At 44.2% G+C, this 27,075-nt stretch overlaps 1 protein-coding gene across 2 annotated transcripts in view; it reads left to right on the top strand.

Moving 5' to 3' along the window:
* Window positions 1-2,608: 2,608 nt before the first annotated feature.
* NUTF2 (nuclear transport factor 2) overlaps window positions 2,609-27,075 on the top strand; it is a 48,323-nt gene continuing 23,856 nt past the window's right edge. The window contains exons 1-5 of one of the 2 annotated variants that reach the window (XM_077288263.1): window positions 2,620-2,763; window positions 13,987-14,215; window positions 23,173-23,295; window positions 25,673-25,744; window positions 26,251-26,349. In XM_077288263.1, coding sequence (XP_077144378.1) covers window positions 23,197-23,295; window positions 25,673-25,744; window positions 26,251-26,349 — 270 coding nt within the window. In that variant the 5' untranslated portion in view covers window positions 2,620-2,763; window positions 13,987-14,215; window positions 23,173-23,196. Of the gene's footprint in view, window positions 2,764-13,986; window positions 14,216-23,172; window positions 23,296-25,672; window positions 25,745-26,250; window positions 26,350-27,075 lie in introns of both variants that reach the window. The other variant, XM_077288264.1, reaches the window with a different exon arrangement.

The following is a 27,075-nucleotide window of genomic DNA, read 5'->3' as shown; positions in this document are numbered from 1 at the left end:
AATTTTTCAACAATATTCGTTCTCAAGTCCTCAGACAGTACTCCTCTTTCTGTTCTCCATGCTTAGTGTGGCACAGACAGACATCAATGTAAACATTGAGTCAACTTCTCCGCTTTTTATCTGGTTTCCAGTATGATTTTAATGCTTGAAACTAAGTTGTTGACCCACAATTTTGGAAAGGTGCCAACAATTTTGTCCTGCCGAATTTGTGGGTTTTGTGTGAAGTTATGACCAATTTGCCTTTTTTTATTTTTTTTGTGTCGTTCCAGTACACACGAAGGAAATAAACATGGGTATAACAAATGATGTGCAATTGCAATAATTTTCTTGGAGAAATACTTAATTCTCTGGAACAATTTCAAGGGTGCCAACACTTTCAGCCATGACTGTATTTTCAATGACATGGAAATATTATTTATACCCTTCTCCTGACTGACAGCTTTCAACAATGATATCCCTTTGCTGTGCTGTAAGCTGTTTACAAACCATAGCTTTTGCTGTAAAATATCTCAGGAAAATCCTCCTAGAGCAGCCAAAGTTTATATAGGATTAATCAGAATCACTGTAAGTGATGGCTGCTGTGTATTGACTACTATATAACATGAGTGTAAATGTGATTTCTATTTCTGAATATGAATCACATCCCCAATTATAAGAGGGTGTTCACACTTACGCAACTACATTATTTTAGTTTGTTATTTTTATTTCCCCTCAAAATAATTTATTTTTTTTTTTCAACACATTTGTACAGATTATAGGTGATATTAAAAGTGGAAAAAATCTGAAATGATTTTTCACGGTATGATTTTATTACATGACAAAAACCTGGCATTTTACCAGGGGTGTGTAGACTTTTTATATCCACTGTATGAAGTATTACTGGCAATAATGGTCTTCTTATAATGGACTTTGCTATGTAACAGTATAGAAATAATGTTTCTATTTTTCTAATCAATTAGAAAATTATCTTGTTGATTTTTTTTGTGAGATTTAGGTGTTATATGTATTTTTTTGCAGGCAGTGAGAACATTGCTGTTTATTTGCTCTGGCAAAGCCACTGGGGTCTTTGTATCTTAGCAACATGCTGAGGGGGGGACCAGATCCAAATTTTGTCCCATGGCCCATAGGATTTTACTTATGCCACTGGTGATGAGCTTAGAGATGCAATTGTTGCTCCCCATCAATCTGGGTAGTGTTTTATGGCCATTTCCAAACAATTTGGAGTCTATCATTGTACAGTGAATGAGATTATTCACATATGGAAAACATTTAAGACAGATGGAAATCTTCACATAAATAGAATCCTAATAATATCACCCCAAGATCAGACCGTGCAATGCTCAGAGAAATTGCAAAAAAACCCAAGAGCTACAGCTCAGACTCTAAAGGCCTCAGCATCTTAAATGTTCAAGTTCATGACCATACAATGAGACTGAAACTATAGTTTGTCTGGAAGGGTTGGCAGGGGGGAAGGCCTCTTCATAATTTTGCATCTGAACAAACCACAAAATTTAAGGAACTGTGTGCTGAGGATACAAGTGACCAAAGAGGAGATGTTTGGCCATAATGCCTTATGTCATGATTAGCGAAAGCCAAACACAGCATATCAGCACCAACACCTCACACCAACTGTCCAGTACGGTAGTGGAGGGGTGATGAATATGGCTTATTTTGCAACCACAGGACCTGGGCATCTTACAATCACTGAGCCAACCATGAACTCCTCTGTATTCCAAAGTATTCTCCAGTCAACTGTAAAGCCATCTATCCAAAAATGGCCAAATCTGGGTCCTGTAACAGGCCAATTGGTTAGCCACTTAAATGCCATCATCAGATATTGATCCCACGTCCCTGGTGCGGCGTCGATTCTTCAGCACGCACCGCGTGATGGCGACACCATATCCTGTAAAAGTCTGTTCTACCAAAATGCCAAAATCATTGAACCCTTACAGGTTAACGCCAAAAGAGACCAAAAAAAGAGGAAAATTTATTGCAATTTAAAAAAAACAAATTTAAATAAAAAGAGATTAAAACGTCGTATCCACCCCAAAATGACAGGACTAAAAGCGACATCTCGCCCCTCAAAAAAAAACCCAAACTCTCGCCCGTCGGAAAAATAAAAACGTTACCGAAGACATGAACTAAATAAAAAAAATGCCACTAAAATAAAAAAAGAGCGTCCATGTTAGGTGCCGCTGCAATTGCGCCGCTTTGGAGAGTTGTGTTTCCAGGGTTATTTTGACCTCATAATGAACGCGGTAAAAATTAACCCCCAAAAAACCAATGCCAAAATTGCGGGGGGGAAGGTGTATTTTTTTTAACCATTTCTCCCCCACGTTGTATTTTTTTTTCCCCTCAATGACATCATTAAAAAAAAAACACCTCATGGAGAAAAATTAAATAAAAAAATGGGGGAAAAAAGAGAAAATGGCTGCAGCAGGAAGGGAAGAGGGTGTATTTTTTATTTTTTTATCAAGTGTCTCAAAATTGAAACAATTTGTCTGATATAATGGAGAAAAAGATGATTATTACATTTTTTTGATAAGAGATCAATGTAGGTGAAATAAATTCTGTCAGATGTTGGTGTTTTCACCGACTGACTGGCTGCCATAGTGAGCGGGCAGCGGAATCCCGTCAGAGACTACAAGTCCCGGCATCCCTCGGGCGGGGCGGAGCCTGCTGGAGACGCCTCTCGCTGAGGAGGAGGGCGGTGGCGGGAGCTGCGCGCTCGTCGGGACCTGGCCGAGCAGAACCTCGTGAGGGGTAAGCGGGGAAGTGTCCCGGTGTGTAGGCGTCCGCCTCTCCGGGGGTGGAGACCCCTGGTCCCGGTGGTCTCCCGGTGTGGCCCTCGCTCGTTTCCTGTCATGTTTTCTCCCCTCTGTACAGAGCATGGCGGAGCTGTGGCCTGCGCTGCGGCGGGAGCTCAGCCCGCGGGTGACTAGGTGTCAGCTCCATTGTTGCTGTCAGTGAATGGAGCTAACAGAAGTTTCTGGGGCGAGCAGTGCGGCCACAGGGGGCGCTGCAGGGCAGGCCTCATGGCGGCCATAGGGCTAAAAGTTAGGTAATGGGGGGATTGTGGTGAGAGGTGACCACCCAGCCACAAGCTAGAGGAAGAGTGGGGGAGATGGCGGAGAGACCACACTGTACACTGAAGCCGCTGCCCCATGGAAATGGCAGACCCCCTCCTGGGATTTGTGTGGGTCTCTGTGGCTGGACCCCCACTATTCAGTGGTAGTGACCGCCAGCCCGTGGTATAGGGGATAACTACTTCATAACTGGGTCATCCGGACCAAGTTTATCACGGAAACACTCTTATAAGGGGGTCGTCCCCTTTCGAGAAACTTAGGGTCTCCACCGCTCCCTCAGTGGCCGTTGTTTGGCTGCAGCTCTGACGTCACATGAGCCCAGCTGCCCTGTCTGCGGAGCTCTGTGATTGGCTGCAACGACTGAAACACTGGACCCCCCCCATAGGGTAAGTAAAGTGCAGTTGTAAGAAAAAAAACCTACTTACCCTTCCGGGGTCCATCGTGGTGTCTCCGTTGCTGCAGTGGTGATATGGCTGCAGCCAATCACTGACTTCAGCGGCTTGGAGTTGCTCCGGTTACATTGACAGAGCAGCTGGGCTCAGTGATCGGCCACAGCGTTCTCGACGTGACATCAGTGCTGAGACACCACGATGTTTCCCAGGAGGGTAAGTAAAGTTTTTTTTTTTCTTCTTTCTTTTTTTCTTACAACCACCAGGAAAAGTTTTCTAAAAGGGAGAACTCCTTTTTTATCACTTAAAATAGATTTCCTAGGGCCTAAACACAACATATAACTAATATCTAGCCCGTACACCAGGCAGATTTCACGCGGCATACAGCGACTGAATACATCCGTGCGAAATCCCCATCCTATAAGATCTCGCCCTACAGCACAAGTTTGGTCATGGCACGGCCTAGTGGATGCAATGTAACCAGCCCGTGCAATAATGAGGGTTTAAAGAGTAATTTAACTTTTGCAAAAAAGTAAATACCGGTACACTTTTTTTTTTTTGTCTGTTAATCCTTTCTGATCAGCGAGGGTCTGGCTTCTGAGACCCTAAGGCCATGTTCACACTTTGCGGTTTTTACCGCGGATCCGCGGCGGTTTTGATGCTGCGGGTCCGCAGCAGTTTCCATAGCGTTTACATTAACATGTAAACCCTATGGAAACCGCAAACCGCTGTGCACATGCTGCGGGAAAAACCGCGCAGAAACGCAGCGGTTTGAAACCCGCAGCATGTCACTTCTTTGTGCAGAATCGCTGCGATTCTGCACCCATAGAAATGCATTGAACCGCTTACTTCCCGCATGGGGCTGTGCCCACGTTGCGGGAAGTAAGCGGTTAATGTGCGGGTGGTACCCGGGGTGGAGGAGAGGAGACTCTCCTCCAGGCCCTGGGAACCATAAATAGTGTAAAAAAAAAAAAAAGAATTAAAATAAAAAAATGATGTTATACTCACCTCTCAGCGCTGCCCGCGGCCGTCCGGTCTTCAGTTTGCTGTGCGAGCAGGACCTGTGGTGACGTCGTGGTCACATGACCGTGATGACGCCTCGGTCACATGACCGTGACGTCACGAAGGTCCTTCTCGGCACAGCATCTTTGGAACCGGACCGCCGGGTGCAGCGCCCAGGAGATCCGGACATCCGAGGGTGAGTATAACCAATTTTTATTATTTTTATCATTACTATTGATGCTGCATATTGCAGCATATGCAGCATCAGTAGTACAGGAGTAATCCCGCAGCGGAAACCGCGGAACAAACCGCAATAAATCTGCAGGGATAACCGCAGCGGTTTTGCCCTGCAGATTTATCAATTCTGCTGCGGGATAAACCTGCAGAGCACACCGCAAAGTGTGAACATGGCCTCACTGTTCGAACAGACCGCCGATAAGTGCACAGCTCAAAGTAGAGTAAAATATTCAGTAGAAAGCTCCGATTATACCAGTGTTTCCCAATTGCGGTCCTCACGGCCCCTCAACAGGGTTATGTTTTCAGGATTTCCTTAGTATTGCCCAGGTGATAGAAATATTATCAAGGCACCGGAAGTTTCCACAAGCTCTCGCTTGTGCAATTCGGAGGAAAACATGATGTGTTGTTGGCTGTGAGGACTGGAGTTTGGGAAACGCTGATCTATACCATACGGGCCAACCCTTTTTGAATGCCCCCAATATGCTGAATTTAATAAAAAAAACAAACCACATACCTCCCAGAATAAACTCTGGTTCTCCGCTTTGATGGCTGTTTTCCTGGCGATCTCATCACTTTTTGTCACATGAGCAGTGTGACCGATCAGCGGCCACAGTTCAAGCAGTGGAGAACCCCTTTAACGTTATGAAATTTGATCCATTACAGCCCGGTTAAAAGGGTTGTCATGAATATGACCCTCTTTAAATTTAGCATTTGTGAAAGGCCGGTGTATATCTGTTACACCCTGAGTATTCAGCTACTCCCATCAGTGTAAATATATTATATTATTTGCTGAACAAGAGAACAGCACCTCCAAAAATCATTCATTGATCTAATGCCGCTAGGCCCCCCAAAAAAAATATATATATAGTTCTTGGTTTAACGTTCCGATCATACTGTATGAAGCCCACTGCCACTTCATGGCAAACCTCATAGTGGGTCCCTATCGCCCAACTTACCTGCCTGTTGTGCACAGCACCACTCTTTCCTGGCACAGAGCGTTCGTAGACCGCACCTTCTGGTGATTCAGAAGCCTCTACTGGGTGTGACTTCTGACGTCATTCCGATTGACAACCGGCTCCTCCAGTTAGGCAGTAGGAATCCAGCTGTCAATCAGAATGAAGTCCCGCCCTGTCGACGGAGCAGATAATGTGACGTCAGCAGAGGCTTCTGAATCCCCGGCAGGAGAGTCTGTGACCAATCTGTGCCGGGAAAGAACGGTGCCAGACACAACAGGTAGGTAAGTTGCAATTACCTGCCTGTTAGGTCTTACGTAGTATTTTTGTGTTCTATAAAGTCCTGGATACATCCATTAAAGCGCCTGTTTTGTCAACCCGTAGCTCTTGTTTGATTCTCTGTAGTGTGTTGGGCTGGTTGCTTCATGTCCTGTTTGGTTGGTGGAGCCATTATACGGATATCAGCTAGAAGAGTATATCCCAAAGTATTAAAACATAACCTTTACTAATAATATTAAAATGAACAAACAATAAACAACCAAATGATAAAGTGCTCACGCCGAAAACCGTGCTCGAATAAAAAACTGGTTTGATCTCACCAATTGTGGACGAGGGATACCCACGTAGATACTTAGGGTGGTCCGAGGGAGGGTCCAGTAGTTGCAGGGTGATGAAAGGGGACGGGGACCTATTTCTAATCCCCTGTCGTGCCCCAGCAAAAAAACTCCCGTCCTTACAAGGACAGGCCCGAATGTGCCCTACTATGGACACCCCCCACCATGTATGATGTAGTTAACGCCTCCCTACGCGTTTCTTCACCGATAGCGGAGATTCATCAGGGGAGTTTTCAATGGCCAGAGGGCCTGGACGTAGATTCAAAAGTCCACTTAAATGTCCAAACACAGAAGGTATACGCAGTGGCTGTATACCATACTAGAGATAGGTAGTCCCATGTGGCACTCCGCCACAATAAATGAGTCAGCCCGTAGTGGCATCCGCTGTCTCCTTATAAGTGTAATGAGTATAAGGCCCCTCCCCGCCGTGGGGATCTAAAATAATTAGTAGCTGCCCCTATCCGGCTACTGTACTGGTGCTTCCCTGATCATTTTGCGCTCCAACGCTGGAACGCACGCCGTCTCCGCCCTGTGCTCCATGGCTGCCGGCCACTTCAGCAAAGCGTATCGCAAAACCGGAAGTGCCGACGCCATATTGGATACCTCACTTCCGGTACGCCGTTGTTATGCGCTCCAAGCGTGGAACGCAAGCGGCTGTAGGTACCGAGGCACATGGTTATGACGTGAATTATATGCAGTCCAAAAGCGAGCAGATGCGCTTTATTACATGTGTGTTTGTGCCACCTATCCATGGGGCACTATGTAGCATGAGATGTGTGTATAAATATAGTTAGGCGCACTACTACTTTGAGATGCCATTAAGGCTATCTCGCCCCATACACCCATTGGTCAGATAAAATATACGCTAATAAAGCAAAACATCTTATAGAAGTTTACAAATGCTACAGATGCGTGGCTGGAAGTGTCCATGCCAACTGATATGCTATAAATATATACTTCTATGTGCCAGGAAGTATCTATACATAAAATAGAAATAGAAAACACATCTCAGACTGTCCGACATATAGGAGGGGAGGATGCTGTAGATATCCTATGTTATGTTCCAGGAAGTATCCAGACATGAAAATAAACAGCACATCTCAGGTAGTACATAGTATAGGAGGGGAAAAGATAGACGGGGCAAATAGTCCACGGAGGTAAAGGGTCAAATGGAGAGAAGACCATGTGTGTACAGAAGAATGCTACACTCCATACCAGCAATGATGCCACATATATCTCGGATTATAAAGTTTGTCCAAAATAGCACTAGTGCCCCTCATTCCTGGAAAGTACTTCGGTGTAACAAGAAGACTCCCAACCCACCGAAACCAGGAATAATGTAAAGAGGGGAACAATGGGGCAGAGTAATGACCCTGCACCAGAGAATTGCAAATGTTTTGTTTATTATAACTGCTTCCATGGACTGGAAGTCCAGACACCAATTCGCGGATACAATGTGGGTTTTCTCAATACAAGACAGTAAATTAGTACTACTACTAGAATTTGGAAACAGATGGGAGGGAAGGAGAGGAGAATAGGGGGAAAAAAAAGGGGGGGAACCCAACAGTTACAGAGAATGAGACCGGATGGAAAATCTGGAGAGCATATCCCAGGTGTCCACATAGGCCTAGAGGAAACAGCTGAAGTTGAGCTGTTCATTGAGTCCATGGGGGTGACAGGTATCCAACAAAAATATCCACCTAGTTTCTCTTGCAACAAGATTTTATCAAAGTCGCCTCCTCTAGGTGGTGGAGGAACCTTGTCAATCCCCATGAAACTCATAACCTTAACATCTCCACCATGACTTATGTTCACATGTCTAGCGATGGGGGTGTCTCTCCGATTACGGATGTCCCCCAAGTGCTCTCCCACCCGTCTTCTGAGTTCCTTGACGGTTTTGCCAATATACGTGACGCCACAGGTACAGACCGCTCTATACACCACCCCTTTTGATTTACAGTTGATGAATTCTTTAATGGTGTAAGTTTTTTGCGTGTGGATGTTGTGGAACTCCTTACCAACCTGTATTGATTCACATGCACCACATCTGAAACACCCCCTGGGCCTGTTTGGTAGCCACGTCGTTTTAGTGGGTACGGTTAGGTGACTATGTACTAGTCGGTCTCCCAGTGTTTTACATTTTCTGTGTGCCAACAACCTCCCTAAGATCATCATCCATACCCAGGATACCCCAGTGTTTCTTTAGAATGGTCCTAACCGAAGGGGCCCCATTGTCAAATGCACAGATCATCCTGATAGTGTTGTGATCACCCCTCTCCTTCTTTCGTGGTATCAATAGGTTATTTCTGACCTGGGCCCTAGCATGATGATATGCCTCCCTCAGCACCCGGTCAGGGTACCCCCTATCCAGAAACCTAGATCTTAGGTCTCTTGCTTTGATTTTGAAGTCTGTATCATTAGAGCAATTCCTTCTCAGAGGGAGATATTGGCCCTTAGGGATACCCCTCTTCAGGGAATACGGGTGGTGACTGTCCCACCTCAACACGGAGTTAGTGGAGGTGGGTTTTCTGAAAATTGTGGTCTCAAGACCATCATCACTGCTGTTTTTTGAGATTGCAATATCCAAAAACGGTAGGCTTTTCTCCTCCATTTCGAAGGTAAACCTAAGATCTATGTTGTTTTGGTTCGGTGATGTCATAAATCTCTGGAAGACCTCTCTAGTGCCCTTCCACAGGACAAAAACGTTGTCTATATAACGAACCCAAAGGTCAACATAGACCGTAAAATCCTCATTAGCTTCTGAGAAGACGATGTTGTCCTCCCACCAGCCCAGGAACAAGTTGGTGTAGCTTGGCGCACAAGGGCTGCCCATTGCGGTGCCCCTGAGCTGGTGGAGGACTCTACCGTCAAAGCAAAAATAGTTGTTATTGAGGACAAAGTCCAAGAGGGTCACTAGAAATTGATTGTGATGGACAAATTGTTGATCCCTCATCCCCAAGAAATGTTGCACCCCCTGTATCCCACACACATGTGGTATAGAGGAATACAATGATTCCACATCGATGCTTACCAGGAATGATCCTGGTTCAAGAGAGATCCCCTCAAGCCTACGTAGAAGGTCCATGGTATCCCTGATGTAGGAGGGGAGCGAGACCACAAAAGGTCTTAGGATTTGGTCTATATAGGTTCCTGCATTCTGACAGAAACTCCCTATCCCTGAGACTATAGGTCTCCCCTTTAAAGGTTCAATGCCTTTGTGGACCTTCGATAGGGAATAAAAAGTATCTCAAAGCATCTCAAAGTAGTATTGCGCCTAACTATATTTATACAGGAAAGAAATATATCTTGGTACCGTGTTAGCCAGTAGATAGAAAAATATTTAGAATTGAGAGTCCTCAGTGGTTGATACCTTTTAATGGCTAACTGAAAAGATGGTAACAAATTGCAAGCTTTCGAGACTACATACGTCTCTTCATCAGGCAAAGACTAAAACAAATTCTGAAGAATCACATATTTATGCACAACATCGTATAGGGAAAAAAAAAAAAAAAAGGGAGAGGGGAAAAAAAGCCATGGATAAGCCAGGTGACATGAAGCAGAATTACCATGGGTGATAAACAGTTACGTCCATAAATATTGGGCCAATTCTTAGATAAGGATTGTTTTATTGTCCTGTGATTAGGGTCTGGTTCTGTTGTGATGACCCCACATGGTCTGATGGGCAAGTTCATTAGTTGATGTAAAAAGACATAAATCCGTGTGACACATTCATTCCTGCATTTAGAGTGTCAAAGGTCGTCATAAGTTTATATTCCCAGACTCTTCTGTCTTTCTGCGATTTGAAGTTACCCTTTAATACAAGTAATTTCATGTCCATAATGTTATGATTTGGGAGACAGAAATGTATTGCCACAGGTAGATCCATTCTTTTTTCTCTTATTGTATGGCGATGAGAGTTCATCCTTGTTCTCAGTTTCTGCCCTGTCTCCCCTACATACAGACCCCCAGTTGGACATTTAGTACAAATGATTAGGTACACCACATTAGAAGTGACGCAGCTGAATGTACCTGGTATCTTGTAGTCCTGATGTGAATTGGGGATCTTTATCTTGTCCGTGGTCATTATAAATGGACAGGTTTTACATTTTTTCTGGTTGCAAGGAAAGGTACCTGCAGCTGTTGGAGAGGACAGGGAGCTCTTGACAATGATGCTTCTTAGATTTGGGGGCTGCCTAAACACAGTAGTGGGGGGTCTGGAAAAATTGCTTGTAGTCGGGCATCTTTTTGCAGTAAAGGCTGTAATTTCCGTGCAGCTCCCCTTATCGCCTCCAGATTTGGATTGTAGGTAACTACTAGAGGTATCCAAATCTGGAGGCGCTAAATGTCCAACTGGGGGTCTGTATGTAGGGGAGACAGGGCAGAAACTGAGAACAAGGATGAACTCTCATCGCCATACAATAAGAGAAAAAAGAATGGATCTACCTGTGGCAATACATTTCTGTCTCCCAAATCATAACATTATGGACATGAAATTACTTGTATTAAAGGGTAACTTCAAATCGCAGAAAGACAGAAGAGTCTGGGAATATAAACTGATGACGACCTTTGACACTCTAAATGCAGGAATGAATGTGTCACACGGATTTGTGTCTTTTTACATCAACTAATGAACTTGCCCATCAGACCATGTGGGGTCATCACAACAGAACCAGACCCTAATCACATGACAATAAAACAATCCTTATCTAAGAATTGGCCCAATATTTATGGATGTAACTGTTTATCACCCATGGTAATTCTGCTTCATGTCACCTGGCTTATCCATGGCTTTTTTCCCCCTCTCCCTTTTTTTTTCCTATACTATGTTGTGCATAAATATGTGATTCTTCAGAATTTGTTTTAGTCTTTGCCTGATGAAGAGACGTATGTAGTCTCGAAAGCTTGCAATTTACCATCTTTTCAGTTAGCCATTAAAAGGTATCAACCACTGAGGACTCAATTCTAAATATTTTTCTAACTATATTTATACACACATCTGATGCTACATAGTGCCCCATGGATAGGTGGCACAAACACACATGTAATAAAGCGCATCTGATCGCTATTGGACCGCATGTAATTCACGTCATAACCATGCGCCTGGGTACCTACAGCCGCTTGCGTTCCACGCTTGGAGCGCATAACAACAACGGCGTACCGGAAGTGAGGTATCCAACATGGCGTCGGCACTTCCGGTTTTGCGATACGCTTTGCTGAAGTGGCCGGCAGCCATGGAGCACAGGGGGGAGACGGCGTGCGTTCCAGCGTTGGAGCGCAAAATGATCAGGTAAGCACCAGTACAGTAGCCGGATAGGGGCAGCTACTAATTATTTTAGATCCCCACGGCGGGGAGGGGCCTTATACTCATTACACTTATAAGGAGACAGCGGATGCCACTACGGGCTGACTCATTTATTGTGGCGGAGTGCCACATGGGACTACCTATCTCTAGTATGGTATACAGCCACTGCGTATACCTTCTGTGTTTGGACATTTAAGTGGACTTTTGAATCTACGTCCAGGCCCTCTGGCCATTGAAAACTCCCCTGATGAATCTCCGCTATCGGTGAAGAAACGCGTAGGGAGGCGTTAACTACATCATACATGGTGGGGGGTGTCCATAGTAGGGCACATTCGGGCCTGTCCTTGTAAGGACGGGAGTTTTTTTGCTGGGGCACGACAGGGGATTAGAAATAGGTCCCCGTCCCCTTTCATCACCCTGCAACTACTGGACCCTCCCTGGGACCACGCTAAGTATTTACGTGGGTATCCCTCGTCCACAATTGGTGAGATCAAACCAGTTTTTTATTCGAGCACGGTTTTCGGCGTGAGCACTTTATCATTTGGTTGTGTATTGTTTGTTCATTTTAATATTATTAGTAAAGGTTATGTTTTAATACTTTGGGATATACTCTTCTAGCTGATATCCATTTACCCCAAGAGTTGTGCAACGGCTTGGTTATTGTAAGCTGCAGCTATTTGTCTGGAGCCATTATACCCAATAAGTATTTAGGGATTGAAGCAATAAAACTGGTAAATTGAACGATGTGGCGAGTTGGTTAAATATCAAGTCATTGTGCATTTGGAGTGATAACATGGCAACTCTGCAATAATCGTATAAATGGAGGAATTGATGGATGAGGTAAAATGTCCCTTTAGGCCCCTTTCACACATCAGTTTTTTGCTATCAGTCGCAATCCGTCGAATTTTGAAAAACGAATCCGGCGACTTATGCTGCCGGAGCCGTCTTTTCCTCATAGACTTGTATTAGCGACGGATGGCCTCACATTTCATCCGTCGCTCACCGGATCTGTCGAAAATTGTTTGTCCAGCGGCCGAAGACAACGGACAAAGTAACATTTTTTGTGTATGTCGAAAAATAGGACAGCGACGTATCCGTCGACGTCCGTCGTTTGCTAGAATGGAAGCCTATGGGTTCCGTCAAATGATTGAATCCGGCGACGGATTCCATTTTTTTTAACTGAGCATTCTCCGATTTATTTAGAATCCAATTAGCCAGATCTGCTAGTCGGATCCGTCGAAAAAAGGAATCCATCGCATCAGATTTTCACAAACTGCAACGGATTTTGACTGCAAAAAACTGATGTGTGAAAGGGGCCTTACCTGTCAGACCCCTACGGTGAAGGAGAAACATCTTCACTAGTTTTGTCCACTACTTGGACGACCCCTTCTCAATACCTATGTTTCCCCCTTAGTGAGAGCAGCTGCAGCGCTTGCTTTTTCTTGATAACTTGTTTGTCCAGAGGAGGGAAGCTAGCACTGATTGGCCGCAGGGATTATGTGGCATAACAATGTCATGAGATCCGTGGAAGAGCAAGTGCTGACCCCGCTGGTATGGTGTCAACACTGGAGGTGAGTATGGTGTTGGTACAGTATTGAGAAGTAATGGACGTCCCCTTCAAGACATCAACAGTAGGCGTGATCAGAACAGCCAGGCACACCTGCACTACTGCAGAATATTTGCAGACTGCAAATAGATGCTGGCTTCGGGACCTCGGGTGCCACTCCACATAAAGTCCAACAGTTGAAAATCCAAATGCAAATGTAAAGAAATGGTCCAGGCACTCACCGTCCCATTTATGCCCTTTATTTGGAAATCACATAAAAACAGCAAGGAAGTGTGAAGAGGAGACGCAACGGACGACGGCCGTTTCGCGCCGTATGTGCTTCTACGGGTCTAGGGCATACCAGCGCAAAAGGGCTGTCTATTGCGTCTCCTCTTCACACTTCCCTGCTGTTTTATGAGCTTTCCAAATAAAGGACATAATTGGGACCGTGAGTGCCTGGACCACTTCTTTACATTTGCCTCCCCTTCAAGACAAATGCCTTCACACTGAAGTATGACCATTCTGATTATTACTCAAGAATAGGATGGCGTGACTATAAGGTTCAGGGGACGAGGTGCTAATCACCTTGGTTTAAGACCATCTGAGCTTAGACCAATACCATATGAGAGGTCTATATCTCTTTCTGACTGTCGCTTCCTCATGGGGGGGATGTGATTGTTATCACTTGCTTTTCTTATAGTACCGTCACACTCAGCGACGCTGCAGCGATATAGACAACGAGCCGATCGCTGCAGCGTCGCTGTTTAGGTCGCTGTAGAGATGTCAAACACAGCAGCTCCACAACAATGCAGGAGTGATCCTGTGACGTAGCGGTGACTCACTTATCGTTCTCACAGGTCGTTAGCTCCATGTTTAACATTGCTGACATCGTTGCTTTTGCTGTCAAACACGACGATACACGCCGATCTGACGACCAAATAAAGTTCTGGACTTCTAGCTCCGACCAGCGATATCACAGCGGGATCCAGATCGCTGCTGCGTGTCAAACACAACGAGATTGCTATCCAGGACTCTGCAACGTCACGGATCGTTGTCGTTCTCGTTGTAAAGTTGCTGAGTGTGAAGGTACCTTTAGTCTTTGCTCGAAAACTAATCTGTTTTGCATTTAACTGTTTTCAGTTCACAATCTTCATGGTTGGATTGCATTACCATACTAGCAATCTATTCAACTTGCAGAATTGATGCCATTATAGAGAATGGGATAAATTTTCGTTCCTAAGCAAATGTTTGATCGTGGCTCTCTAGAGTTGCTTAGACCCTTTATTTGCTTGTTCTAGTTGTATCAGCTCTTAGTACTTGGCAAGGATGCGGTAACCAGAAATTCTCTAAGATGGAAATATCTCCAACTACAGTTGTCTGTTTCGGCTGAAATAAATTTCTTAAGAGTACTTAAGGTTATATCCTAAGGGACACACCGAAAAAAATAAAAAAAATGATGCTACGTGCACACGTTCAGTATTTGGTCAGTATTTTATATACATACTTTTAAGCCAAAATCAGGAGTGGAATAATAATAAAAAAAAAAAAAAAAAGTATAATAGAAACATGTTACCACTTCTGCATTCCCCCCCCCCCCCCTCCTGGTTTTGGCTTACAAATGCTGATGAAAAATACTGTCCAAAACCTGAACACGTGAACATGACCTAAGTGTTAGTACCAGTTCCTGTATTCTTCAGTTGTTGGTTACGTGATTTAGCAAGTGCAGAATATCTAATTACCGTAAATCTGATGAAGTACCATATACATAAGTGAAGTCAATCAATATAGACTCTTTGGGGAAAAAAGAGTAGGGGGTGCTTACTCCCTGAGAGTTCCTTGGTCATCATCCCTCAGGTGCTGTCAAGGGTGAGGTGGAACAATGATGATTACTTACTGATAATTTGATTTTCCTGAAACCATGACAGTACCCCAATTTATTCCCTCCCTTTGGCTTATGGTGGATGGTGGTTGTGCATCTTCTCTTCTCACAGTGAAGAATGGGCTTGAGTGAATGTATAAATAACTAGATGGTGGCCCGATTCTAACGTATCGGGTATTCTAGAATATGTATGCGCAGTACATTGCGCAGCCCGCGCAGTACATTGCGCAGCCCGCGCAGAACATTGCGCAGCCCGCGCAGAACATTGCGCACTGTTGTCGTTCAGGGGGCTGACTGACTGAGAGTATCTAACGATTTTTAATTTTTTTTAATTTTTAACATTAGATCGTTTTACTATTCATGCCGCATAGGCAGCATGAATAGTAAAAAGTTGGTCACACAGGGTTAATAGCAGCGGCAACGGAGTGCATTACACCGCGGCATAACGCGGTCTGTTACCGCTGCCATTAACCCTGTGTGAGGGCAGACTGGAGGGGTGTATGCGGGCGCCGGGCAGTGAGTGCGGGGAGTAAGGAGCGGCCATTTTCTTCCGGACTGTGCGCGTTGCTGATTGGTCGCGGCAGCCATGACAGGCAGCTGCCGAGACCAATCAGCGAACGAATAACCGTTACAGACAGACAGACAGACTGAAGTGACCCTTAGACAATTATATAGTAGATAAGAATAATGATTATAAATGGGTGACTCTTAAACCACATTGAAGGAGGAAGTGTGAGTTGCCCTTTTATTTTGTGCTCTTGGCTTCCTGTCCCGAGATGGGGGAAATCCATCTTTCAGGCGCTGTCATGTGTTTCATGAAAATCGAATTAACATTTTTTTTTTTTTTTTTATGCTACCAGGGGTTATGGACGACTGAAGTCCTCCTCCCCACTCTCACGGTGATTGACAGCACATCCTGTATACATTATTTGTTATAGCGCCATTTATTCCAGGGCACTTTACATGCGAAAAGTGGTATACATAATATAAAGGAGTACAGTCATCTTAAACAATGCAGGTCACAACTGGTACAGGAGGAGAGAGGACCGTGCCCGCGAGGGCTCACAATCTGCAAGGGATGGGTGAGGATACAGTAGGTGAGGGTAGAGCTGGTCGTGCTGCAGTTTGGTGGATCGGTAGTTATTGAGGGTTGTAGGCTTGTCGGTAGAGGTAGGTCTACCGATTCTTTTTGAAGGTTTCCATGGTAGGCGAGAGTCTTATGTTGGGGGTAGAGAGTTCCAGAGTAAGGCTGGGTTCACATTGCGTCTTTGGCGTCCGTTAGACGGACTACGTTACACCGCGGCATAACGCGGTCTAATGCAGTCCGTTAACGCCGCCATTAAGTCCTATGGCGGACGCATCGCTAGCGTACGCCCACAATGGGCGTGCGCTAGCTATGTGCCGTCATTGAGTGACGGGTCCGTCACTGCTAGCGCAGATAGAGCTTGCAGATGCTCTATCTGCGGTAGCGCGCTGACATATCGGCACTTGCGTTAACAGCAGCCCGTTAACGAATGTGTTGAACGGGCTGATGTTTAACGCAATGTGAACCCGGCCTAAGGCCAGTCAAACTACCATAGAATACGTCCGAGTGCTATGTGAGAAAACCTCGCATAGCACTCGGCCCAGTGTTAAATTATAGGGCAGTTCACATCAGCGTTTATTTTCTCAGCTGTATTTGGCGTGGTGTAAAATGGCAGCATGCTGCGATTGTCGCCAAGACTCGCCAATGCAAGCCTATGGGTGCGAGAAAAAAATTGCACAGCACTCGGACCATGCGAGCGCTGTCAGATTTTTACTCACCGATGTCCTTTGAAAAGCCGGTAATTCCTCTGCCGCATACAGTAAAATCACAGTGACAGGTTATAATAGAAAAGATATATATATACATAGATATATAGATGTCAGTGACACACAATTCAGCAGCTGCGTAGTGTAAAATCACAGCAGGAGCCGACAGGATAGAAGAGATGAATTACATACAGTAAATACATATAAATACATAGATATACAGATCTCTGTGACAAAATTAGTACAGTGTGTGTGCAGTTTACTGTACATGTACCGTATATACTCGAGTATAAGCCGACCCCCCTAATTTTGCCACAAAAAACCTGGGAAAACTTATTGACTCGAGTATAAGCCTAGGGTAGGAAATGCAGCAGCTACCGGTGAATTTCAAAAATAAAAATAGATGCTCCATACTGTTCATTATTGCCCCATACATGCTCCATATAAAGCTGTGCCACATATAATGCTCCATACCGTTGATTATTGCCCCATAGATGCTCCGTATAAAGCTGTGCCATATATAATGCTCTGCACCGTTCATTATGGCCCCATAGATGCTCCATAGAAAGCTGTGCCATATATAATGCTCTGCACCGTTCATTATTGCCCCATAGATGCTCCATATAAAGCTGTGCCATATATAATGCTCTGCACCGTTCATTATGGCCCCATAGATGCTCCATATAAAGCTGTGCCATATATAATGCTCTGCACCGTTCATTATTGCCCCATAGATGCTCCATAGAAAGCTGTGCCATATATAATGCTCTGCACCGTTCATTATGGCCCCATAGATGCTCCATAGAAAGCTGTGCCATATATAATGCTCTGCACCGTTGATTATTGCCCCATAGATACTCCATGTCAAGCTGTGCAATATATAATGCTGCTGCAATAAAAAAAAATATCACATACTCGCCTCTCTTCGTTCAGGACGCCAGCGCTTTCAATTTTTACCTGCTCCTCGTGCGGCTCCGTCTCCAGCACTGACGCTCAGCAGAGGGCGCGCACTGACTACGTCACCGCGCCCTCTGACCTGAGCGTCACAGCCAGAGGATGCTGATTACTGAGCCGCACCGGAATGAGGAGCGGTAAATATCGCGCAGCGCTCCCCTCCCCGTATACTCACCTGCTGGTGCGGTCCCTGCGCGTCCCTGCTTCTTCCACCGCTGCATCTTCTTCCTGTATTGAGCGGTCACGTTACCGCTCATTGCAGTCATAAATATGCGGCTCCACCTCTATGGGATGTGGAGCCGCATATTAATGACTAATGAGCGGGACCATGTGACCGCTCAGTACAGGAAGAAGATGCAGCGCTGGAAGAAGCAGGGACCGCGCCGGGAGTAGGTGAGTATAACTAGACAGCCCCCGCTCCCCCTCCCCTGTCGACCCCCGGGTATGACTCGAGTATAAGCCGAGAGCGGGATTTTCAGCCCAAAAAAATGGGCTGAAAATCTCGGCTTATACTCGAGTATATACGGTATTTAATAAAAGATTGTCTGGAAAAAAAAAAAAAAAAAAATGGCATGGGCTCACGTGTAAAGCTCACAACTTTATACTTATATAAAAAAAAAAAATAATGTAGGGTCCCCCTATAATTAATAACTAGCAAAGGCTATGCAGACAACTGCAGGATGATATTAATAGCCTAGGATGGGGTCATGGACACTGGCTCATCTCTCCCCCCCCCCCCCCCCCCCCCACCACCACCACCACCAGGATAAAAACATCAGCTCTCAGCAACCCCAGAAAAGGCGCATCAATAAGATGCGCCAATTCTGGCACTTAACCTTGCTCTTCCCACTTGACCTGTAGCAGTGGCAAGTGGGGTGATAGTTGGGGGGTGGGTGTTGTCACCATTGTATTGTCAGGTGACATCAAGCCCCGAGGTTAGTAATGGAGAGGCGTCAATAAGACGCCCCCTATTACTAACCCCATAGTCATCTACTAGTCATATACTACGTCACTGGGCAATATACTACGTGGCTGGGCTATATACTACGTGGCTGGGCTATATACTACGTGGCTGGGCTATATACTACGTGGCTGGGCTATATACTACGTGGCTGGGCTATATACTACGTGGCTGGGCTATATACTACGTGGCTGGGCTATATACTACGTGGCTGGGCAATATACTACGTGGCTGGGCAATATACTACATCGCTGGGCAATATACTACGTCGCTGGGCAATATACTACGTGGCTCTGTGCTGTATACTACGTCGCTGGGCTATATACTACGTCGCTGGGCAATATACTACGTGGGCTGTGCAATATACTACGTGGACATGCATATTCTAGAATACCCGATGCGTTAGAATCTGGCCACCATCTAGTATTGTATAAAAACACACGCAGAATAAAGTCCTTTAATTGAATGACGGACTCCTTTAATAAATCTTAATTAAACCATACTTACGACCTCACCCATTGCACTGACGCCATTGTCATCTGCAAAAGTTAAAAAAACCAAACAGTATTCCTCACCTTTCCGCAGAGATGCTTTCAATCCTTTTATCCCACGACGGGTCTAGGTCTGCTACATCTAGATGGCAGGCTGGATGCATGATGCGACCATACAGCCTGTCATCCAGCAGAGACACTGAGCAGCGTGTGCTCAGTGTCTCCCTGTGAACTCCTACTCCCTGTCTGAGAGCACCACGAGCGTGAGAAAGTTCTCCTGCTCCCTGTGCCGTCAGACAGGTCCTGTGAGTTCACAGCCAATTAACTCACTTCACCTATGTGATTAATTTTTCCCACGGCGCTGTCGTCAGAAAGGTGAAGTGAGATCTATCTATTATATATACATACTAGCTGAAGAGCCCGGCCTTGCCTGGACATAGTAAATATCTGTGGTTAGTTATAGCGCCTCACTTCTCTTATTTTCCCATCACGCCTCTCATTTTCTCCCTTACACCTCTCATTTTCCCCTTCACTCCTCTCATTCCCCCCTAACACTTGTCATTTTGACCTCACATCTGACATTTTCCGATCACTCCACTATTTTCCCTCACTCCTCTCATTTTGCACTCACACCTTTTCATTTTCACCTCACACCCCTCATTTTCCCCTCAGTATATAAATATTTGTCATCTCCCTTATATATAGTATACACCTGTATGTCATCTCCTGTATATAATATATACCTGTATGTCATCTCCCCTGTAAATAGTATATACCTGCTGTATGTCATCTCCTCCTGTATATAGTATATACCTGTATGTCATCTCTTCTGTATATACTATATACCTGTATGTCATCTCCTATATATAGTATATACCGGTCATCTCCTGTATATAGTATATACCTGTATGTCATCTGCTCCTGTATATAGTATATATCTGTCATCTCCCCTCTGTATAGTATGTACCTGTATGTCATCTCCTCCTGTATATAGTATATACGTGTCATCTCCTGTATATAGTATATACCTGTATGTCATCTCCTCCTGTATATAGTATATACGTGTCATCTCCTGTATATAGTATATACGTGTATGTCATCTCTTCTGTATATACTATATACCTGTATGTCATCTCCTATATATATAGTATATACCGGTCATCTCCTGTATATAGTATATACCTGTATGTCATCTGCTCCTGTATATAGTATATATCTGTCATCTCCCCGCTGTATAGTATGTACCTGTATGTCATCTCCTCCTGTATATAGTATATACGTGTCATCTCCTGTATATAGTATATACCTGTCATCTTCTCCTATATATAGTATATGTCATCTCCCCTGTATATAGTATGTACCTGTCATCTCCTCCTGTATATAGTATGTACCTGTCATCTCTCCTGTATATAGTATATACCTGTCATCTCCTGTATATAGTATGTACCTGTGTCATCTCCCCTGTATATAGTATATACGTGTCATCTCCTCCTGTATGTACCTGTCATCTCTTCTGTATATAGTATATACCTGTCATCTCCTGTATATAGTATGTACCTGTCATCTCCCCTGTATATAGTATATACCTGTCATCTCCTCCTGTATATAGTATATATATGTGTCCTCTCCCCTGTATATAATATATACGTGTCATCTACTCCTGTATATAGTGTATACGTGTGTCATCTACTCCTGTATATAGTGTATATCTGTGTCATCTCCTCCTGTATTAGACCGCGTTCACACGTTATTTGGTCAGTACTTTTACCTCGGTATTTGTAAGCTAAATTGGCAGCCTGATAAATCCCCAGCCTACAGGAAGCCCACCCCCTGGCAGTATATATTAGCTCACACATACACATAATAGACAGGTCATGTGACTGACAGCTGCCGTATTTCCTATATGGTACAGTTGTTGCTCTTGTAGTTTGTCTGCTTATTAATCAGATTTTTATTTTTGAAGGATAATGCCAGACTTGTGTGTGTTTTAGGGCGTTTCGTGTGTCAAGTTGTGTGTGGCGACATGCATGTAGCGACTTTTGTGAGATGAGTTTTTTTGTGGCGACATGCGTGTAGCAACTTTTTGTGTGTCGAGTTGCATGTGACATGTTAGTGTAGCAAGTTGTGTGCAGCAAGCTTTGCGCATGGCGAGTTTTGCGCTTGGCGAGTTTTGTGTGGTGCGTTTTGAGTATGTGCAAGTTGTGTGAGGCAACTTTTGCATGTGTTGCAACTTTTGTGCATGTGGCAATTTTTCCGCGTGTGGCGAGTCTTCCATGAGGTGAGTTTTGCACATGTGGAGAGTTTTGCGCGTGGCGAGTTTTGCGCGGCGACTTTTATGTGGCGAGGTTGGTGTATGTGTGGTGAAATGTGTGCTAAGGGTGATGTGTTCAAGCACGTGGCAGTGTGTGGCGCATTTTGTGTGTGTTCATATCCCCGTGTGTGGTGAGTATCCCATGTCGGGGCCCCACCTTAGCAACTGTACAGTATATACTCTTTGGCGCCATCGCTCTCACTCTTTAAGTCCCCCTTGTTCACATCTGGCAGCTGTCAATTTGCCTCCAACACTTTTCCTTTCACTTTTTCCCCATTATGTAGATGGGGGCAAAATTGTTTGTTGTATTGGAACGCGCGGAGTTAAAATTTCGCCTCACAACATAGCCTATGACGCTCTCAGGGTCCAGACGTGTGACTGTGCAAAATTTTGTGGCTGTAGCTGCGGCAGTGCAGATGCCAAACCCGGACACACACACACACACACACACACACACACACACACACACACACACACACACACACACACACACACACACACACACACACACACACACACACACACACACACACACACACACACACACTCTCAGCTTTATATATTAGGCTACTTTCACACTAGCGTCGTGCACTGCACGTCGCTATGCGACGTTGCGGCACACAACGGGGGCAGCGGATGCTGTTTTTCAACGCATCCGCTGCCCCATTGTGAGGTGCGGAGAGGCGGGGGCGGAGTTACGGCCGCGCATGTGCGGTCGGAAATGCTGCAGACGACACGCCAAAAAACGTTACAAGCAACGTTTTTTGGTGGCGACGGTCCGACGCAACCGTTGCATGACGGTTGCGACGTGTGGCAATGCGTTGCACTGCGTCGCTAATAAAAGTCTATGGAGAAAAAAACGCATCCTGCAAACACTTTGAAGCACTTTAGATATTTGTGTGTGTGTCACTGACATCTATATACCTATTATATGTGTATATATTCTATTCTAACCTGTTACTCTGTGATTTTACTGGACTTCGCACATGAGTTGCCTGCTTTTATTCTATCTATATTTAAAGTGTGTTTTAAAGAATATTCCCTTTGCAAACCGTGTATAAATGACTTGGAGAATGTAATCTCTCATGTTAAAATCGGATGCTAGGTGTGAAAAATCGGATTGTACTCGCATGACACCTGCATTACACTCGTGCGACTCTTGGCAGGGAGTCTCAGACCGATTTTTCATATGTTTACTGTGACTCCGGCCTAAGGGTGAATCGCGGCCAAAATCTTATATGCGATTGTGGGAAGAGGGGAGCAGAGAAGGAGATCTTGTGAGGATCGGGGGTTGCGTGCAGGTAAGTACTGGAAGATGAGGTCAGAGATGTATGGATGGCCTTGTATAGTATGGTTAGTGTTTTAAACTGAAGTCTCTGGGTAATGTTGAGCCAGTGAAGGTTTTGACAGATGAGGGATGCTGGGGGATTAGTTGTACAGCAGAGTTTAAGAAAAAACATTGTAGTTTTGCAACAGATTTACTTTGCTGTTCATAGGCCTGTGCTGTTACCTGTGTGATCGGCCCAGGGGAATGGTGTAGCCAACGTAGGCACCCCCAGTATGGACAGTCGTTGTATGATGTACCAGTGAGATGTCGAGAGCTTTATGGTGGATTATCAACTTTTTTTTAATTTTTTTGTCTTCCCTTTCATCCAGGTTTCAGTCGTAGAAACGTTCAGAATGGACGACAAGCGGATTTGGGAGCACATTGGCTGTAGCTTTGTACAACATTATTATAATCTGTTTGACACTGATAGAGCGCAACTAAAAGCAATATATGTGAGTATCTGAAAAGACTGTATTACACCTCTGATGGGGTCTGTAAGAATGTGTTCACATGTTGCAATTTTAACTTTTTTTTGTTTTGTGCCTTATTGAAGTTTGTCATTGGGGTGTTAACCCCTTCACCCTGCAAGCCTGTTTGCACCTTCCTGAAAAGGCCAAATTTTGCAATTCTGAGAAGGGACAAAAAAACGGTCATAGGAGCGCATGTGAGAAGGTGAGTTGATATAAAATCTTCATTTTGGAAACAAATAAGTGAAGATTTTATATCGACTCACCGTCTCGCATGCGCTTCTCTATGACCGTTTTTTGTCCCTTGTTTGATCCTCTTGTGAGGCATCTGGCTGGAGCTGCAGCGTATCTTTCTGTTTTAACCACTCCTAACACCAGCTTGGCGCTCCTGTGAAGCCATTCGTCATTTTCTTTTTCTCTAAAATTTTGCAATTCTGACGAGTGTCACTTTGAGATAATAACTCTGGATCGCTTCAGCGTTTCCCACTGATTCTGAGATTTTTTTCATGCCATATTGTATTTCATGTTAGTGGTATAATTTAATCAATACGACTTGCATTTATTTCTAATACAAAAATGTAAATTTGGCAAATTTTTTTTTTTTTTTTACATTTTGCAATTTTCATACTTTTAGCTTGTATGCCTTTAAATAAGTGAGCTATATCACAAAAAAATAGTTAATAACATTTCCCTCATGTCTACTTTACATCGGCACAAGTTTTAAACATTTTTTTTATTTTTGTATGAAAGTTATAACGGTTAAAAGTTTTTCTCATTTTACCAACAAAATGTACAAAACCATTTCTTTTTTTTTTCTTTTTTTTTTGTGGTGGGACCACATCACATTAAAGATAACTTTGAGGGATCTATGACAGAAAATGCACATGGTGAACACCATAAAAATTCAGTTGCTCTCGACTCTCAACTTCCTGATCACTTGCATAAAAAAAAATCCCAATACCGTATCAATATAAAGTACAGATCATTGTGCAAAAACCTGCTTTGTACAGTTCTGTAAAGAGACACAAGAAGCAGTTAAGGCTCTTTCCATCAGACGATCACAAATTAGATTTTTTTAAAGTGATTTTTCTTGTGCAACAGTAGTAAAACATAAAGTGTACATTACTTTATATACTCGAGTATAAGCTGACCCGAGTATAAGCTGACCCCCCCTAATTTTGCCACAAAAAACTGGGAAAACTTTATGATTCGAGTATAAGCCTAGGGTGGAAAATGCAGCAGCTACCGGTAAATGTCAAAAATAAAAATAGATACAAATAAAAGTAAAATTAAGACATCAGTAGGTTGTGTTTTTGAATATCCATATTGAGTCAGGAGCCCCATATAATGCTCCATACAGTTCATGATGGGCCCCATATAATGCTCCATACAAAATGCACCCCATATAATGCTGCACAAATGCTGATTATGGCCCCATAAGATGCTCCATACAGTCATTTGCTCTCTCGTCGCTCAGGCCCCCAGCACTTGCTATATTCACCTGCTCCGTGATCCAGTGCCGACCGCCGCTGTGTCTTCCCCGTCCTCTGCACTGACTGTTCAGGCAGAGGGCGGCACGCACTAGTCGTGTCACCGCGCCCTCTGACCTGCAGAGGATGCAGAAGACACGGCGGTGGCCGGCAACGGTGGAACGGGGAGCAGGTGAATATCGCGCACTGCGTTATACTCCTCTGCTCCTGGCGCTGTGTCCCTGGTTCCACGGCGCCGGCAGCTTCTTCCTGTAGTGAGCGGTCACATGGTACTGCTCATTACAGTAATGAATATGCGGCTCCACCCCATGGGAGTGGAGTTGGGGTCATTATTCATTACTGTAAAGAGCGGTACCATGTGACCGCTCACTACAGGAAGAAGCTGCCGGGGAACCAGGGACCACGCCAGGAGCAGGTGAGTATAATTAGACAGCTGCCGCTCCCCCTCCCCTGCTGACCCCCTGGGTATGACTCGAGTATAGGCCGAGAGGGGCAATTTCAGCCTAAAAAAATGGGCTGAAAATCTCGGCTTATACTCGAGTATATACGGTAGTTATCAATTTAATCATAGCGACCCGCAGAATAAAATTGCCTGCCAGTTATACTGCATGGTGAGTGTTAAAAATGAAATTATTTTTTTCATGCTTCCTAAAAAAAAAATTAAAGGGCTGTATGTACCCAAAATGTTAAAATGCCAGTAAATATATATATATATATATATATATATATATATATATATATATATATATATATATATATATATATATAAAATTGTCATAGAGGCCAAAATTGACTGTGACAACAGGAGGTTAAGAACAGGCTTTTTTTTACATTTTCATTAATTGTAGTTGTTATCCTCCTTTTTTTTTCAGACTGATACTTCATGCCTAACTTGGGAAGGTCAGCAATATCAAGGCAAAGATGCGATTATTGAAAAGTTGTCAGTAAGTACAGTACTCAGCAGCATCTTTTTTTTTCTTTTTTAATTCTATTTGACATTTGTGTAGAATTTGACACGTGTAATGGATGGGGAGCCTACTCCTGGGAGCCATTGCGCCCCCTGCCCATGAGGTAACCGGTGTAGACTTGAAAAGTAGAAGACGACACAAGCACGTGGGCTGGAAGGTATTGAAGGCTCTGCCCACAACGTTGCAGTGTGGTCTTGGTAGATTTGCCCATTTATTTCACTTCTACCTTCAATTATTTCTTATTTGCTTTCTAAGTAACATTTCTACTTTGCATTCTCTATAACAAGGTTGTCGCTCTGTTTTTCCAGAAGTCGGCCAGACTGTGACCGTTCTGGATGAACCAGAATATAACCTGTGACACTAATACCAGTATAAATAGGCCAATTATTTGGTTAACTCTCAGAATGTTTTTTTTTTTTTGTTTTTTTTCCCTCTTCCTTCTCTCCAGTCTATTGATATCTCGTATGTATTTCATCTTGCAGTTGCTTCCTTTCCAGAAGATCCAACATAGCATCACTTCACAAGACCATCAGCCGACACCTGACAATTGTATCATCAGTATGGTTGTAGGTCAGCTCAAGGTAATCGCATCTACTTCACCCCTAGGGATCCTGCTCCGTGTGTGTGTACTGCGCATGCCTTGTGAGTGTCACTTCATCCCCTACTTAAAGGGTTTATCCAGGACTATTTTTATAACTATGGACCTAAAAACTAACAAGCAGAGAGGTGATCACTACCTGCCTGTTGTTGGCGGAGATTGGTCATTGACCGCTCCTGTTGGCGATTCAGCTGCTCCACAGCAACAGAGCAGCTCTTCCTCTTTCAGGTTGCTCTGTCAATGAGGTGTGACTTCCGACATCATGTTTGACAGCTCGGTCTTCCGTTAGCTGGCAATCTGCATGATGTCAGCAGTCACACCTCATCACTAAAACAGATGGGAAGAGGAAACTGGTGCTCTGTTGACATGACGTCAATGGAAGCTGTTGAATTCCCGGCAGGAACGGCATGTGTGACCTCTATGTGCCGATAAAGATCATACTGGGCACAACAGGTAGGTAAGTAGAAACTACCTGCCTATTGGTTTTTAGTCCTATCCTAAAAAAAAGGTCCTAGATAACCTCTTTATTCTTGTATAGTGGAAAGGGGGTATAAAGGTGGCGTCTGAATCCCTTCACCTTTTCAACTCCTCCCTCAGTTCCCATAGGTGCCGTACACAATTGTTAAAATGCTAAAAAAGACTGGGAAAAAGTGCAATAGGGTCTTATCCAATGACAAAGGGGGAGATACACTTGCCTTGATAACTTGCT

Source organism: Ranitomeya variabilis, chromosome 2 (assembly GCF_051348905.1).
Source record: "Ranitomeya variabilis isolate aRanVar5 chromosome 2, aRanVar5.hap1, whole genome shotgun sequence".
Lineage (NCBI taxonomy): Eukaryota > Metazoa > Chordata > Amphibia > Anura > Dendrobatidae > Ranitomeya > Ranitomeya variabilis.
Note: the sequence above shows the minus strand (reverse complement) of the source record. Positions and strands in the feature narration are given on the sequence as shown.